Source organism: Dryas octopetala, chromosome 5, assembly GCF_963921425.1.
Source record: "Dryas octopetala chromosome 5, drDryOcto1.1, whole genome shotgun sequence".
Lineage (NCBI taxonomy): Eukaryota > Viridiplantae > Streptophyta > Magnoliopsida > Rosales > Rosaceae > Dryas > Dryas octopetala.
The window spans coordinates 16,751,525-16,768,579 of record NC_141370.1 but is presented as its reverse complement, the minus strand read 5'-3'; the positions used below and the strand labels follow the sequence as shown (position 1 = coordinate 16,768,579).

The window sequence follows — 17,055 nt, the reverse complement described above, 5'->3', positions numbered from 1 at the left end:
TATTGGTCTTCTACCATCACTTTATATATAGTAGCCGAAAGAATATTGAAATGAAGTATGGTGTTCCTAAGAACACACAATAAGAACACTCAGTCCTCCACATATGTATGCAAAGACAAAATTTAACAAAGTGATAGGTCAATATGCCTGATCCAATTTTTTGAAAAAAATGGTTCTTTACAGAAGTTACAGTAATTCTCTCCCTACTCAATTTCTAAAATAATAGCAATATCATTTCTGTTTCTTTTACTGTCTTCCTTATGAACCATAAGAGAGTGGAATTCCTGTGGTCTCAAGCCAATCACCTGCCCCATGTAAGAACAACCCAACTGAGAACTGCTTTGCAATCTCTTCAGTACAATTTTTTCTATACCCACCCCAGGTGACCCTGTGCCTTGTGTCTGATCCAGGTCCGAAATTCAAGTACTCAATGTACTCTACTGTGTCCACTGTGCTATACTCATTCCACTTTGACCACCCTAGTGGGTGTATCATGTCCCCTAAATAGCTCTTCATGACTATAGTCCTTGAATAGTTTCTCCAAGGCCTACCCAAGAAATATATGAAATTTTGCCTCTCAGTCTTATTGAAATCTGGTGCAGCCAGTATGGAACAGTTCTGCAATGCAATCCCAGTGTTCTGATTTGGGTCTGTTCTCCCTTGAGCAGTGATCATCACTTCCTGACCGGGGATTGGTTTTCGAACAATTACTGAACAGTTTTGGAAGACTGCAGCTGCATTTCCAAAAATGAAATCAATTGTGCCTTCGATTATGCATTCGCCAAAGAATTGGCGGAGGGAATGAACATAAAGGGTGTCTTGGTATGAACTGAAGTTGCAATGATAAAATGCAGAATTAGATGTCACTCTTGCAGCAACAGCCTGGAACTTCCTTGAACCTGCTGTGTTGGTTATGGTCAAGTCCCTGGCTAAGAACTTGTCCCCAGTTACAGCTGCAAAGATTCAGGACAAGAAATGGTTTAACTTTCAGTCATCAAATATCAAATTCATGTTACAACCAGAAATTTCAAATACATGTCAAAAATGTCAAGAACACATAAGAAATAGTAACATTCTGAACCAAGAAAAATGTGACATACTTAAAGTAGCTGTGGCAAAGGTGGAATACCCATCTGCAAAGCTTTTAGACCCTGTGATTATGGTGCTGTTCATCCCATCTCCAAGCAACATGATATTAACCTTTTCCCTGGCAATCTCTACAGTCTCATTGTAAACCCCTGCCTTTACTTTAATCACAAACCTGCTCATGCTATTGTTAGGAGCCATCCTCAATGCTTCACCAATAGTCTCATAATCTCCACTTCCATCAGCAGCAACAACAATGTCAGGAGGCCTCATTCTTTGTACTTTTCTCTGCATCAGATTTCGGTCACCGGGCAACATCCACTTTGGGAACCTTTTATTCTTTGACTTCTTGGTAATAAGCTTCTTCTGCTCATTTAGTATTTTCTCTTGGTACTTGATTATGGCCAAGCAATTGCTCATCATTTGAGAAATAGGAGTCAACAACCCCTGAAGGTGATCTTTGAGACCCTTCTGGTTCTCAGAATCAAGCTCTTCCAATTCGAAAAACCCATCAATGCAAGTGTTCTCATTTGTCATGGCTGCACTAATAAGAGTCTTGAGATTACCATATGACACATGATTGGTGTGCAAGTCATCAACTGCCTGGTCAAGCTCATAGAGGGTTTGGTCCAACATCTCCTGGCAATCTTTGAGCGCATTCTTTTCTTGCAGGCTCAAATCTTGGAGGGTCAAAAGGGCTTCAATCCCCTTCTGGGTTCTTGCCACTGACGCCACAGTGTGGTTGATCGAAGCCTCAAGAAAACGATGGAGGGCAGTGAAGAAATGATCAGGGGAACGAACAGAGGCAAGGACAGTGAAGCAGAGAGATGGGTAGAGAGTGTTTGTGCAAGCTTTCTTGATGGTGGGGTGTGGAAGAAGGTGGCCAAAAGACGAGCCAGCGAAGAAGGAAGCAAGAAGCAACGCTGTTAAGGAAGGAAAGAACATGAACATGCTCATCTTGATGAACTTTCTTGATCGCTTCATTTTGAGGATTATCTGAAAGATGCTAAGCTAATTAGTTTCTGTTTTGGTGAATCGAATAGAAAAAGATGGTTAGACTGAGGCTTTCATTGATCTCATATACGTGGTCTATTTATATAAACACTTAAAGAGAGATAAGCACAACATAAAACTGAAACTCGAACTTTGGTTTGTAGAATTATCTGACATCGAACTTTGGTTTATCATGACTGCATATGAAAACTTTTCACATTGTGTCCCATTTAATTTAGACAACGTATCAAACTTCATGTGACAATTTTCTTAACACAAAATATTACACGAATAAACAGGGGTGGAGCCAAAATTTGAAACTTTTATGGGATAAAATATATCTTTAGTCAATTTCCTACAAAGATGGAATGATTGAAATCCGTGTTCGGAAAAAGGCTTGGTATGGTTGTTGGCGTGGAAAAATCATTGGGTGTATCCGATACACCACCATGTAGTGTAACCAATTCAACTTGTAAAAAAATTATTGGACGGTATATTTATATTACTAAGGTATAATATTAATAACATTCACTTATATTATGACATATTAAATTAATTACACCAATATGACGATGTATCAGACATATATATAATAATTTCTCGTTGGCGTGGGATTAGAGTCATAAGACTGGGGTGGTGTTGGCCCTCCTATTGGGTTGGGACGACTTAAGTAATGGGCTGCCACGCCATTTAGAAGCCCATCCCATAATTTAAATCCGGTTTGGGTTACAATTGCTTTTTGTGCGTATTATGAAGATTTTCTAGTTGGATTTTTTGCATACTAAAACAGGCTACAGGAGACGGACTCTAAAATAAGGAATATAGAGGGGGTATAGAGAAAGTAGAAATGAATTTATGGTGGTCGCTGAGAAGCATATGTTAGGCCTTCCACAGTGGTGAGCTTGAGAGTGAGAGTGAGAGTGCCCTGAAGCTCTAATTTTGCTTACAGTGGGCCGGAGTAATGAGAGTGAGGGTGAGTGAGGGTGAGAGTTGAGGGTGAGGAGAGGATCCGGCTGAGAGTGAGAGTGTGTGAGTTTTTTATCACAGTGGGCCCCACCGAATTTGAAAAGACAAAAAAGGGCAGAGAGAAGAATTAAAAAGCTTCAGCACAGTCCGGAATTTTCGAAGAAGGCAGGGGCAATTTGGTACTTGCGGAGGGAGAGAAAACAGTGACCGACAAGCTACTGTTCACCGCAGAAGCACCGAAATGGAAAAGACGAAAAAGGGCTTCAACAAAAATTAAAAAGCTTCAGCACAGTCCGGAATTTTCGAAGAAGGCAGGGGCAATTTGGTACTTCGGAGGGAGGGAATAAAGTGGCAGACAAGCCACTGTTCACCGCAGCAGCTGTCTGCCACTCGCCCACACGCGCGCCTGCTTCACACCGTTGGCCAAGATCTTCCGCCCGTTGCAGATCAACGGTCCCCTTTTTTAAGCCCGGTTTCAATTAAAAAAAAAATAAGGCAGCAACACGTGGCAGCGTCTGGAGGCTCAGATGAGTGTATCCGTTGGAGATCAACGGCTAGAATTAATTGACCGTTATAATGCAATTAAAAATACAAAAAAAATACAAAAAAATTCGAAAAAATATTTAAAAATTCTGAAAAATTTATAACGGCTATTTCATCATTTTTCCTATAAATTGAGCATTCACACTTCATTTTTTCACACATCTATCTATCCAATTCATTCATTTTATCAATCTATTCAAATCACCTCACTTTTCCTAGAAAATTCTTTTTTTCCAATCATGGAAAATGCAAAGAGAAAGAATTGGTCCAATGAAGAAGAGGTAGCGCTTGTTGAAGCTTGGATGGAAAATTCGGAAGATTGTGAAATCGGATCCAATCAAAGAAACATGAAATTTTGGAATAAAGTGTACGATCAATTTATTCGGAAATCTCCTCTCGCCGTGAGGAATGGGCGACAAATTGGGGCGGTCATGGCTCACTTCAAGAAAATAGGGCAAGCCACCTCGAAATATCATAAATGTATCTTGGCGGCCGAACGATCACGCACTAGCGGGCAAAATCAAATTGATACGGTGAGTTTTGCTAATTAAACTCAAATATTTTTGTTAATTAAATTCACATATTTATGTTTGATTAATATGTGTGTACTCTATTTTAAATTGTGTATACTTTATTTTTGCTAGTTAAACTCAAATATTTTTATTAATTAAATTCACATATTTATGTTTGATTAATATGTGTGTACTTTATTTTAAATTGTGTATACTTTATTTGTGCTAGTTAAACTCAAATATTTTTGTTAATTAAATTCACATATTTATGTTTGATCAATATGTGTGTACTATATTTCAGATTGTGTATACTTTATTTTTGCTAGTTAAACTCAAATATTTGTGATAATTAAATTCAAATATTTGAGTACCATTTATAATTCATTAATTTGTTTTCATATTACTAGGTGACATTTGCCAACGCACGATACCAAGCAACAAACTTGAAAAACCGTCCTTTTGCTTGGCACCATTGCTTTGCTAAGATGCAACACTTTGTGAAGTTGCAACATGCACAAACCGACACCCCCACTGATGCCGATACCGAAGCTGAAGCGGTTCAATTGAGCGCGGATGAGGATGCCCCGGCCTTTCAACCACTTAGCGGTAGTCGCCCGAGGCCACCTGGTAGAAACAACTCCAAGAGGGCCAAACAAGTTGATACTAATGATGATGACTTTGCCGATAGTATCAGGTTTCTTTGCCATGGGCAGAAGGACATAGCTGCTTCACGCGACCGATTGATCAAAGAGCACACCGATTTCAAACAAAAGCAGCAAGATTATGAGGTCATGGGCAAGGACCTCACCAACATGCACGGAGAACAACGAGCGTTTTGGGAGGCACAACAGCGTGAAGTTTTGGCGAGGTGGAGGGCAAGTGCTGCTAACGAGGCCAATCAGGGCACGTCAAGCTCGGGAGGGTACTTCCCCAACACTGACTTTTCACAATATGACTGACGTGTCATTATTTTTCCAACTATTTCTGTCGTGTACTTTATGTATGCATTTTATTATGAATTAAAATAAAATACCCTATTATTAAATATGTCACAGATTCCTTTACTTTTCCAAGATGATAAGATAGCCTGTTATGACTGATGATAAGATTTTGATTCGTTTAACTTTCCAAGATGATAAGATTCTGATTCGTTTAACTTTCCAAGATGATAAGATAGCCTGTTATGACTGATGATAAGATTTTGATTCGTTTAACTTTCCAAGATGATAAGATTCTGATTCGTTTAATTTTCCAAGATGATAAGATTTTGATTCGTTTACATTATCACACCTAGTCTATAAATTTCACCATGTCGTGCCTTCACCAATTCACCCTGCTTAGTAATTGCAGAAAATTCGTTTACACTTTGCTTCAGGATGTCTACCCCCCACGATTATGATTCAGATGAAGAGATGTTTCAGGCACAACTAGACATGTACGATGACCAGCTCGCAAATATCACGGCGTGTGCCATGGCTGCTTACCGACGACATACACAACGAAGTGAAAGAAGGCCAATACATGGAGGCACATCCCAACCACGACGATATATCCCTCGAGACCGACAACTAGGCCATGGTCTTATTATGAGCAACTATTTCGACCCTGGAGCAAGATATACTGAAGAGATGTTCCGACGACGCTATCGGATGAAGAAATCACTATTCTTAAAGATGATGTCTACTTCCAACAAAGACAAGACGCTACTGGAAGATGGGGCTGTACGCCAGAGCAAAAGCTGACTTCGGTCATGAGAATGCTCTCCGCTGGGTACTCGGCTGATGCCCCAGACGAGGGCTTCCAAATTGCCCAAACCACAGTGCTGGAGTCATTCAAGAAGTTCATAAGAGTTATTCCGGAGGTGTACGGAGCGGAATACCTCCGCACACCAACAGTGGCTGATCTCCAACGGCTATTGCGTAAGGCTAAAAAAAGAGGATTCCCAGGTATGCTAGGGAGTCTGGATTGCATGCATTGGGAATGGAAAAATTGCCCAGTAGGACAACAAGGGGCATATCAAGGCCATTATCACACCCCAACTGTGATATTAGAGGCCGTTGCCGGGTATGACACGTGGATTTGGCATGCCAATTTTGGTTTTCCAGGGAGCAACAATGACATCAACGTATTGGATGGCTCACACCTTTTTGATGATGAGGAGCAGATGCAAAACCATCAGATCAAGTATAAGGTTAATGGCAATGACTACACAATGGGGTATTATCTAGTGGATCGGATCTATCCCAAATGGGCCACGCTTATACAAACAATAACGAATCCGGTAGGAGAGGCAAGTCAGCTATTTGCAAGATATCAAGAGTCCTACCGGAAAGATGTCGAGAGGGCGTTCGGGATTCTGAGGGCTAGATGGGAGATTCTAAAAAAGCCCGCCAGAGGATGGAAAGCCAATGATCTGGGCTATATTATGAAGACATGCATAATTTTGCACAACATGATCATTGAGGACGAGCATCCAGAGAACGAGGACGATGAATCGGACGATGACATTGACCACGTTCAAGAAAGAATCTCCCGGGCTGTGGCACGGTATGACACTGAACCATATGATGGAGGCCAAAGTTATCAGCCAATTCTTTTAGAGCAACGGCTTTCTCGGGTTAGGTTGATACGGTCAACAACACTCCACCAGCAACTGAAGAATGATTTGGTCCAGCACCTTTGGACGCGAGAAGGAAGTCGTGGCCAAGCACGACGCCGACGCCGACGATGAACGCCGAAATGTTGAAGATGTCTCCAATACCATTGTGTGTTTGTTTGTGTTTGTGTTTGTGGCTGTCGTTTTGTGTTTGTTTGTGTTTGTTTGTGATTGTTTTTTGTTTTATTTGTTTATGTTTATTTATGTTTGTCTTAAATTTTCTTGTTTTATGTTGGTGAAATGAAATAAAGGTATTGGTGGAGACAAAATATAGAATTTATATTTTAGGTAAAAAAATTATAAATTCAAATATAGTCAATATTGACCTTATATTAAAGATCTCTTTAAAATAAAACTAATGGTATAATTTTTATAAATATTTAAACTATAAATTATAACTTAACTATAACTTAATCTAACTTAGGCTTAATTTAATTATATACAATTACATTACTCTCAGCTCTTACTCTCAGCACCACTGTAGCTTCAGCACATATCACTCTCACTCTCAGGACAAAAAATCACTTTTCAGGCCAAAAAATCACTTTTCAGGCTATGTCTTACTCTCACTCTCACTCTCACCACTGTGGATGGCCTTAAAATGATGGAATCTCAATGTTAGATTTTATTTTGTCATTATTGATTATTAGATTTTGCTTATTATGGGTGCCCTTAAAGCAATATTAATTCAATATTCTTTTTTTTTTGTCAGTAAGCAATATTCCTTGTATTGAGCAGGTTAATATATATAAAATATCATATGAAAATTATAAATCTTTGCACGCCACAATATATATAAATTTTAGAATCATTTTATGATCACTCGCTCACCATATAGCAGGAAATTCTCTATTCACCTAACCACCTGCTCATCACAGAGCTAAGAATTCAATGATCGGGACCGTCCATTTTTTAGGTTCATCTTTAAGGGTTGTCTTGTACAAAATCAGCCAAATCGATAATTTTTTTATACAATTTTAGACAAACTAAATATTTTCGATGAAACCGTCTATTTGTTTGATCAAAGTTAGATAGGCAAATGATTTTCGATTTGACTGATTTTTTGCAAGGATGATCTATTAATGGTGATGTAAAAAATGAACGTTCAGATCGACACAAAACGACTCGTGTGGGCCCCACAAGGGGGATCTCTCATTTAATGTTAAATAAAGAATCCCTCATTGGAAGGCCCCTGTTAGAAATACTACATTAATATGCCACATGTTTTTATCAATTGACATAAGAAAAAATTCTGATTGGCCCGACCCATATATACTTGAGCTTTAGCATATCTGCAAAGAGATAACAAAGAATTATGCTACTAAAGGTATATGTTTAATTAGGATCAATTACAAACTACCTACATTAACTATAATTTTTAAACTTATATGTGCATGTGTTATAATTTTTTAATATTTAAGATTTTAAATACTAATGACTACACGTGCATGTGTTATAATTTGAGTAAATTAAAAACATTACATTAATAAGCCACGTGTTTTTATCAAATGACATAAGAAAAAATTATGATCGGCCTGACCCATATATACTTGAGGTTTAGGATATATGCAAAGAGAGATAACAAAGTAATTATGCGACTAATTTTATATGTTTAATTAGGATCAATTACAAACTACCAACATTAATTATAGTCACTTTTAATTTGGTACATGGGTTTCAATATTTGACAATCAGGTACACAATTTTTGCTCCGCTTGACAATTAAATACATTTCGTTACCCCTCTTGTTAGATTTGTCGTTTTCTGTTATGTGTCCACGTTAAATGCCACATGTCACTTGTGGGACCCATCTTTTCGATACTTTGGATTCTAGCTCATTCTTTCTTATCCATCAAATAGGTATTTCAACTCACTCTTATATCTAAAATACTTTTCTGATGTGATGAAAAGAGTAAGTTGGAATCCAAAATGTCAGAAATTAAGATGTGTCTCGCTAGTGCCATATGACATTTAACAAGAACATATAAGCATAAAACAACATATTTAATAACAAAAGGAGTTTCGAAAGGTATGTAATTGTCAAATGGAGCAAAAGTTGTATAACTAATTGTCAAGTTTTAAAGGGAACCGTCTATAAGGTAGTTGATCCCTCATGGGGTCTACTCAATATAATATTTCAACGATTCTAAACCGTCTATTTTTTAGGTCTAGCTTTATTCATAGATAATCGTTGCAAAAATTTAGACAAATCAGAAACTATCAATATATCACACTTTGATTAAATAAATAAACGAACATAATATTTTCGATAAAAAACTTAAAATTGTGACCGTTTAATAAACGGTCAAATAGTTTCTGATTAACCTAATTTTTTGTAAGGACGATCCTTTAAAAGATACAAAAAAAATAAACGGTTTCGATTATCAAAATATAATGTAAAATAAACCTCACAAGAGATCCATTAAATAAACTTATTATAGGAATCCCTCAATGTAATGAGCTTATATATATGACCCTATTTCTGCTACGCTAGTGACTAACACAAATAAACAACACTAGTTTTCCAATTTTTAGCTTTTATTCTCAATTTGCATGTCATTCTCACACTCAGTTCACTATTATCTTTTTCAATGTAAAGATGTAGACTATGCAGTGAATATACAATGTACCAAATAGGTTGGAAAAAAGAAAAATTATTTGAGTTAGATTAGAATTGACCATCCAAATAAATTTTAGACGAGACAACACTAACACAAGTTAGACTCCGTGTAATGTGTCGAGTAGTTCAAAAATTCCGAAGTTGATCCAAAAGGACCAAAACCTTGCCCAGAAATCCATAACATTTGTCTTTCATTTGCCAGCCAAAAACAACCGATACCCAATACGACAAGATTACTCTTCTTTTTAAACAAAAAATATATATATATAAAAAAAAAAAAAGTTACACATTTGGCAGCCTAGAAGAACTATAGTTGGCAGACTAGATTCTTCCTAGGTTAAATGACGATGATATGAATGGACTAAACATGTATTAGCCATTAGTTCAGCACTTCAGCTAAAGAAGAGATAAAAGCTAAATACTAGCGGACCAACCCACCATAGCAAGAAGCTAAAGTAAAAATTGAGCATGCATTATTGGACATCCATCAACACAAACAGTTGGTGAAGCAAAGTTGACTTCAATTGATTAATGGGGGAAAATCCCAAGTTCAAACATTTGCAAAGGAAATGGAAAATGAAAATTCAAAAGAAAAGGAAAACCAAAAATCCCTTTTTTGTAATCAGAATATGCAAAACAATTGAGAACTATTCCTCAAAAAAAGGAAAAAAACTCCACTCTTAGCCAACTGCTTCCGCCACTTTTATTTACTCTTTGAACTTTCATTTACTCTTCAGCAAGAGGAACAGCCTCAGCCTGAAAGGTGACACAGAAAGGAATGTGGGTCAGAATCACAAGAACAATCAGAAGAAGAAAGTACAACTAACAATTGTTTGGTTAGTGAGAACATGTTGGCAAAGAAACTTACCAATTTACGATACTTGAGGGCATAAAACATTTCAATATAGCGCCGGCTCTCAAGGCGATCAAGGTTAGACACATGCTTCCAGAAGCCATAAACTCCAGTGAGGGTCAAGAGCCTTTCAGAGTAGATTTGCCATGTATACCTACACAACACCACAACAAACCAAATAAGAAAATCTAGAGCCAAACTAAGCCAATTAAACTTGAAATAGTGACTTCAAAGAAGGCCTTGCTTACTTCTCATAGATACGCTTCAAGCCTCCCTGGGAAATTTTGTCCCAGAGAGTAGGGTCTGCCTTGCTCTTCTCAAAGAAATCAACAAGGATCTCAGCAGCTTGATCTCCATGATATGGATCAATGTGGTAGCCAGATTTCCCATGTACAATGATCTCTGCAGGGCCACCTTTACATGTAGCAAATGTTGGCAATCCACAAGTCATGGCCTCAACAACAGTCAGACCAAAGGCTTCATAAACTGCAGGCTGCACAAAAGCTCCCTTGGTGTCAGCAATGACACGGTAGAGTTCTCCGTTCCTCACACGGTCCATCTGGGAAGAAATCCATCTGAACTGCCCGTTCAACTTGTAGGTATTGATCAGCTCATACATCTTCTTCATCTCGGCTTTCTCCTCGTTGTCTTGTGACTCCTTTCGTCGGTCTCCAGCAACCACAACCAGGTTAACCAATTCTCTGAGCCGGGCATTCTTACCATACCACTCAACCAGTCCGGTGATGTTTTTCACACGATCCAGCCTTGCCATTGTGAATATGATTGGCTTGCTCCGATCCTTCAAAAAACATCTGTTGGGAAAATACACATAAATGAGAATATGTTCAATTATGGGACAAGCAAATGTAATTGGGGCAAAAGAGATGGAAACTCACAAGTGTTCCTCATTCTCAACTTTGCTGTAAAGGAGCTCTTCAATTTCAGGGTGGAATGATGTCAACCTCCTTTTCGTCTCGCTGTATGGGAAGTATATGCTCATGTCTGCTCCCGGCGAAACAATGTTGAACTTGGGATCGAAGACATCAATTCCATGAACAACTCTGTACAGTCCAGGAAGAGTGAAAGCAGTGTGACTCTCATACTGACCAACTGTGTCCTTGCTGCAAGCACAAACAGAAAACAAAATTAGGGTCCGAGGATATTAGTTGCTTGATACAAAAGAAGAAGAAAAAATTCCGAGGCAAGAGATATACCTTCCAGCAATCTCTTGGAAGGTACTTGTGATAATGAAATCAGTGTGGTTCATGGCTATGAGATCGGCTGTAAACTGGCATGAGAAGTGATATTTTTCATCTAATTTCTTCCAGTAAAGGTCAGAATCAGGGTATTTTGTCTTCTCCAAGGCATGAGCAATGGTGCACTGCAAAAACCAGAGAATGTATTTAGCTACTAACAACTAACAAAGGAATTAACAACTAACAATATTAAATGGGCAATGACAAACCTGTGTGACACCCAATTTATGTGACAACAATGAGGCCACAATGTTCCCATCACTGTAATTTCCAATGATGAGATCAGGCTTGCCCGGTAGCTCCTTGGCAAGTTCTTGTGCCACATCCTAATAACAAGAAAATTGCTTATATTAGAATCAAACTCAAGCAACCAAAAAAAAAAAACAATGAATGCCTCATTGGAACGAGATCTTATAATAAAAAAACGGAAACTGAGAGCATTAATCAGAAGTTCACCTCAGTGAAAGTCTCTAGGTAGGGCCAGACTTCAAATCTAGAGATCCATTTGCGGACAATTCCCTTCTCTGTTCTAAAGGGAACACGAAGAATATCTGCATGCTCGGTTCCATACACTTTCTCAAGACGCTGACCGCATGTGGTTCCTACTGCATCAGGAAGGAGCCTTGTGATCTGTGTAGAAAACACCAAAACATCAGCTGGAGGTCCAAAATCACAAAAGACCATGAATAAAGCAGCTAAAAATTGTCCACAAAACTTACAATGAGAATGCGTGGGGTGATATCCAGGCCCTGTTGCTTGATACGCTTAAGCATCTCACTCTCCAAAGCCCGAACTTGATCCAAGATATAAACAACCTATAGGAAAAATAATCCAAAATGAGAAATTAATTAACTTAAATTAGCACAAATAATGTTACATATATTTACATTAGGCTTTTAAACTAACCTGGCCTCCAGTGTCAGGGTACCCCAAGACATTGTCTTGGGCAAAATAGCCATGGGGAGATAGGATCACAACATTAAAGACCATGGGGATTCTGCCAAGGAATGTTTCAAGAGTGCAAGGGTCAGGTGCCTCAAGAAGATCCAACAGAAGTTGGATCATTTCGAGCACACGCTCAGCGGTGTCTCCCCAGCCTCTCTCCAAACCAAGCTCCTGCAGCTTGGGCTCGAAAGCTTTGTATGGGGTTTCTGGGGCAAGTGCAGAGAGATACTCCTCTGCCTTCCTCAGCACATGTTGGAGTGCATTGACATTCTGAATTCTGTCATTTAGCATCATATTCTGCACGAAAAAGAAAAAACCAATTAACTCAATAGTTCAACAATCAATCTATGGTGGTAACGTTTGTCAATGAGAGAAATGGATATGTAGCCACTCATACCTTGCCCTTGTAGCAGTGAACTCGGAGAAATTTGAGCAATGGATGCATGCTCTCCTTGTCATGGAAGAGCTTTGCAGAAAGATGACGGTTGAGGAACTCAACACCATTTCCGATGGACTTTGAGAGAGTTGGGCGTGGGAAAGATGCATTGAATGGTTCAAAGTCCAACTCAAGCACAAAGTTTCCATTGGAACTGCAATTAAAAGTAGCACAAATTGTTAAGATAATCAACAAAGTACCAAGGAATTTAAGAACAAAATCAAGCATAAAAAAACCCAAAATCTACCTTCCATCAACAAGTTCCTCCTTGAAGTGCAAGTACTCAGCCGCACTCAGCTCCTCAACAATGAGTGCGTGGACATTCACACGAATGTAATCCCAGACACCGGGTCTGGGACGAACAGCAAGGGCCACCCATGGAGGGAAAACAATAGCTTCCTACATTACAAAACAACAAGAACAAAAAAATTGTAAGAAAATCACCGAGTAAAATCAGAAATAACGATTGCATAGCAAATCAATGAGATCTATGTTTACCTGGGTAGACTTCAGAACTTCTCCAAAAGCCCCATCCAGCAGCTTCTGTCTGTTCTTTTCAGGAATTGCTTCAAACTCAGCAATGAGTTGATGGGGTTGAAGAAACCCTTTTCCCTTGCTCACAATCCTACAACATTGCACAAGCCCTCACATAAGCAGCCTTAAATCTACTTTATTTCAGTCCTAAACAAATGTCTTTATTGCTTCTTCTTTTTCCTAAATATTTAACAAGATGTCAAGAACCATCTTGATCATAAACTAAAACTAACATGCTTCTGTACAAGGCATAGATTAAAATAATGTTCATAAAAAATAAAAAATTAACTACATGTTTCTGTTTAACATATAGATATAATAATGATCTGAGACATGTACCTTGAAAGCAGGGCCAGGATCTCATTCCTGTGGGCAGAGAGAGTCTCATCCAACCTCTCGCGGAGGCTGTGAGCACGGGTCAGCACACGTTCGGCCATTGCTAGCAGCTTAAACAAAAACAGAGAACCTTAAAACTGCAAAAGAAGTACAATCCCACTATGAGTATAACATGTTATCCAGAAACTTCACAATAAATAGAGATGGATAGAAGGATAATCACCACCATAAAGTCAACAATACAACCTTAATAATATTATTCTAGAAGGCTTAGATTTCTTTGTTTTTCCAAAACCAACCACCGGCCACCGGCCACCAACCACAATATACAAATGCTAATTAGAGCAGAGTACTGTTCAACTAAGACTTGCAACCTTAAATAGTTCCCCTAGAGAATAATGGAAAGATCCCAGTGGTCTTTGGAGGCTTAACCAATGATTTTAAGTATTTAACAATTAGATCCAACCAGAAACATTTAAAAAATGAAGGGTTCTTAGCAAACGCGGAGAAAACGCTTTAACAAACAAAAAGAGACATCATTTACGTTTATGGAAAAAAGATGAGAACGAAAAATGGTGCATTGAAGACAGGGTTGACAAAAAGTAGATACTTTGAACAGAAAGAATATATGGGAATGAATTTTTGTCCAAGAAAAAGGTTGGAAGGACTCCACAAGATGAAAAATCCGTTTTCTTTTTGCTTCTTGGACTGAGACAAACCGGTCAGAAAGAACAACGCTTTTTTTCTTTGTTCTATAATATTATAATAGTGACGAAAATTCAACAAACAACAGCACAATGAAAAGCATGAAGATCTATGCTAAAGACTGCTGCTTTAACCAAAACAGAGCATATGCCATGAAATACACTATGACCCAGCATTCAGAACACAGTGATCTACATGATTTAGAACATGAAGTAAAAAAAAACTCAAGAAACTTAAGCTAAAAGACAATTACCAAGAAGAAGAAGAACAAGGAAAACACAGAGCAAAGATTAGCAGTACCTAGACAAAGAGAAGGAAACGCCAAAAGAGAAAACAGAGAAGGGTGAATGGTGTGGTTTGGTAGGCAAAGTTGGCAGGTAATTTATAGAGAGGTAGCCCGAGACCAAATGAGTAAGTGCAAGACTTGGACAAGAAGACGGTCACAAATCTGAAAGGGTACCCCAGAAATCGCTTTTAATCTTTTATCTTTTTACCCTTAGTCTTATTTCTTTCCCAAATACTGCAAAACAGTACACGTTCAGGGGTAATTTAGTAAATGCACAAAAAATGAGGATAGGATCCTAATAATTTCACTGCAATATATGGTAAGAAATGAGAAGGTCAAGCATTTTAGTCCATTTCATTTAAAGCCCTTGATCTTCAAGCATATAGTTTTCCTTTTTATTATAGGCCTTGGTCGCCAAGAAATCCAGAGAATTTTCCTCAAGAAACCAGAATCATGGAAAGTGGGATATATAAATTTAATCTCTTGCGATGACTGGTGAGTGAAGAAGGGTCAGAGAAAGTGAAGAGAGAGCTAGAGAGGGAATAGGTGGGGCATGGTGCTACTGCTGGTGATAATTCACAAGTTGGACTTTTAGACTTTGTAGTTGTTCCCTATACATTGATAATGATAAACCCTGCTCTATATAGCCCCATTGGGTTCATGGGGTTTAATGTAATCAAATCTTTGGTAGTGGATAACTATTTTATTAGTATAACTATAGGTGTACATATAACATATATATTTTATACTACATTGTAGTTTGTACCATTTTCTGGTCTAGAACAAAGTTTGTACCATGTAGAAAAGTGACACATATAATACAATGAAAAATATAATATTTGTGTTGAAGAATATGCTGTATCTGATCCTATTATATATTTATTGTACTGGTGCTGTGCTGATGGGAGCAAAGCGCAATTATCGGGGGGAAAGAAACTGACTGAAAATATCTACCAAAGTATCAAATTAAGCTAGCTTAGCAAGAAACATTGAATTTAAACATAGGGATCAATATCAAACAATGTGTAAAATATAACACTAATTTGATATATACGTGATAATATGCAAGAGTTTGTCGACTCTTTCTTTGGTAATAACTTTACCTTGAAATGATGCCACCAAATGTACCACCAAGCACCAATCAACCAATCAATATTTTGTGGAAAGGAGAAAGCTAGAAATGAATGAATGAATGAATGAATGAATGAATGAATGAATGAAGGCAGAGGTTCAAAACCCAGAGAACGAGAGAATGAAAGAAAGGCAATGAGAATGGGATGGAGAAGAAGAAGACTAGCCAGCCTTTTTATATGGGCTCCAGGGAAAGAGAGGAGGTCATGTCATCCTTCGCCTACCAAGTGGGTAATGGAGCTTAATTAATAATTCTTAGCAAAAAAAGAGGAAAAAAAAATTAATAATTTTGAAACAGTGCCTCTGTTTTTGTGAAAAACCAGTGTTACTGTTGTGTACAGCGGCCACACCTTCCTGTGGTTTGGTTGTTGCTTTCACAAAACCGCTTTTTTCCTACTTTCCCATATAACCCATTACTATTTTTTTACTCATTTTCCCTATCCACTTTTTTCTTTAATTTATTAAATTATCCACTTTCTTCTTGACTTCTTCAACCCCCTTCTAATTCCTCTGCTTTTGTTTCTTAATTTTTACCATCATATTATAATTTATAATTGACTAGTTGCTTCTGTACCTTCAGCTTTTGAATAAACAAAAGCTGTCCTGGTTTTTTTTCTGTGGGTCCTGTTTTCTTTGACTCAACGCCCTTTGGGAAGGTAACGGGTTTTGGCGGGTGTTGTTTCTCGCTCCGTCTACAGGGCTATTTTTGAAATTTCACGTTTCAATTAGCTACCTACCAGAAAAAGGGGAAAAAGTAAGAAGAAAACAAGAAATTACCGTGAGCTTTTCTGGGGGAAAGTTAAGCTACAGCGCGGCAGAGGCGTTACTGTGCGGGGTTACGTCACTTGTGTCGGAAAAGCAAGACAATACATATTCCTAGGTCCTCCTTTTCGGATGATGTGGCTCGTTTCGATTGGGAGGCTGACAGAATCTCACTATTATTTATGTGTAGTAAAATTTCTATAAATTAATACTAGAGGACTAAGAAAAATTATTATTTTAAAAATATTATTTTTATATCATTAAATAAATAATTTATTAATTTATTGATAAATAAATATTTATTAATTTAAAAAGAGTTTTATATTTTTTTTGTTCAGGTATTTTTTTTTTTTTTTTTTTACAAAGATAGATGTATTTTATAAAAAAAAACAAAAATATATGTATGACTTCAAATTTTTAAATAAACGTTAAAAA

General features: G+C 37.8%; 3 protein-coding genes across 6 annotated transcripts; 1 reads left to right on the top strand and 2 right to left on the bottom strand.

Moving 5' to 3' along the window:
• Nucleotides 1-258: 258 nt before the first annotated feature.
• Nucleotides 259-2,070, bottom strand: LOC147285011 (pectinesterase-like). Its single transcript, XM_086243306.1, has 2 exons — nt 1,101-2,070; nt 259-953 (listed from the first exon to the last, which is right to left on the bottom strand). Exons 1-2 carry the CDS (start codon nt 2,068-2,070, stop codon nt 259-261), a joined length of 1,665 nt encoding a protein of 554 aa, XP_086099432.1.
• A 3,780-nt stretch (nt 2,071-5,850) lies between these two features.
• LOC147285010 (protein ANTAGONIST OF LIKE HETEROCHROMATIN PROTEIN 1-like) lies at nt 5,851-6,831 on the top strand. The gene has a single exon (XM_086245759.1). The coding sequence runs from the start codon at nt 5,851-5,853 to the stop codon at nt 6,829-6,831; it is 981 nt and encodes a 326-aa protein (XP_086101885.1).
• Nucleotides 6,832-9,876: 3,045 nt separating this feature from the next.
• Nucleotides 9,877-15,967, bottom strand: SUS4 (sucrose synthase 4). 4 transcript variants are annotated; one of them, XM_086244402.1, is made up of 14 exons: nt 15,831-15,967; nt 13,740-13,873; nt 13,365-13,491; nt 13,114-13,265; nt 12,828-13,020; nt 12,392-12,727; nt 12,205-12,300; nt 11,942-12,115; nt 11,695-11,811; nt 11,444-11,610; nt 11,126-11,350; nt 10,478-11,041; nt 10,245-10,383; nt 9,877-10,132 (listed from the first exon to the last, which is right to left on the bottom strand). In XM_086244402.1, the coding sequence occupies exons 2-14, from the start codon at nt 13,835-13,837 to the stop codon at nt 10,103-10,105; spliced, it is 2,418 nt and encodes an 805-aa protein (XP_086100528.1). In that variant the 5' UTR covers nt 13,838-13,873; nt 15,831-15,967; the 3' UTR covers nt 9,877-10,102. The 4 variants fall into 4 exon arrangements, with proteins under 4 accessions (XP_086100528.1, XP_086100527.1, XP_086100529.1 ...); XM_086244401.1 differs by lacking the exon at nt 15,831-15,967 and adding an exon at nt 14,742-14,799; XM_086244403.1 differs by lacking the exon at nt 15,831-15,967 and adding an exon at nt 14,695-14,713.
• Between the last annotated feature and the right edge of the window lie 1,088 nt (nt 15,968-17,055).

Coding starts and splice junctions, on each gene's coding strand:
- LOC147285011 (XM_086243306.1), bottom strand. CDS start 2,070: ATGAAGCGATCAAGAAAGTTCATCAAGATGAGCATGTTCATGTTCTTT. Junction 954..1,100: donor CTTTGCCACAGCTACTTTAA/GTATGTCACATT, acceptor GAATCTTTGCAG/CTGTAACTGGGGACAAGTTC.
- LOC147285010 (XM_086245759.1), top strand. CDS start 5,851: ATGAGAATGCTCTCCGCTGGGTACTCGGCTGATGCCCCAGACGAGGGC.
- SUS4 (XM_086244402.1), bottom strand. CDS start 13,837: ATGGCCGAACGTGTGCTGACCCGTGCTCACAGCCTCCGCGAGAGGTTG. Junction 13,266..13,364: donor AAGTTCTGAAGTCTACCCAG/GTAAACATAGAT, acceptor TTTGTAATGTAG/GAAGCTATTGTTTTCCCTCC. Junction 10,384..10,477: donor TTGAAGCGTATCTATGAGAA/GTAAGCAAGGCC, acceptor GGTGTTGTGTAG/GTATACATGGCAAATCTACT.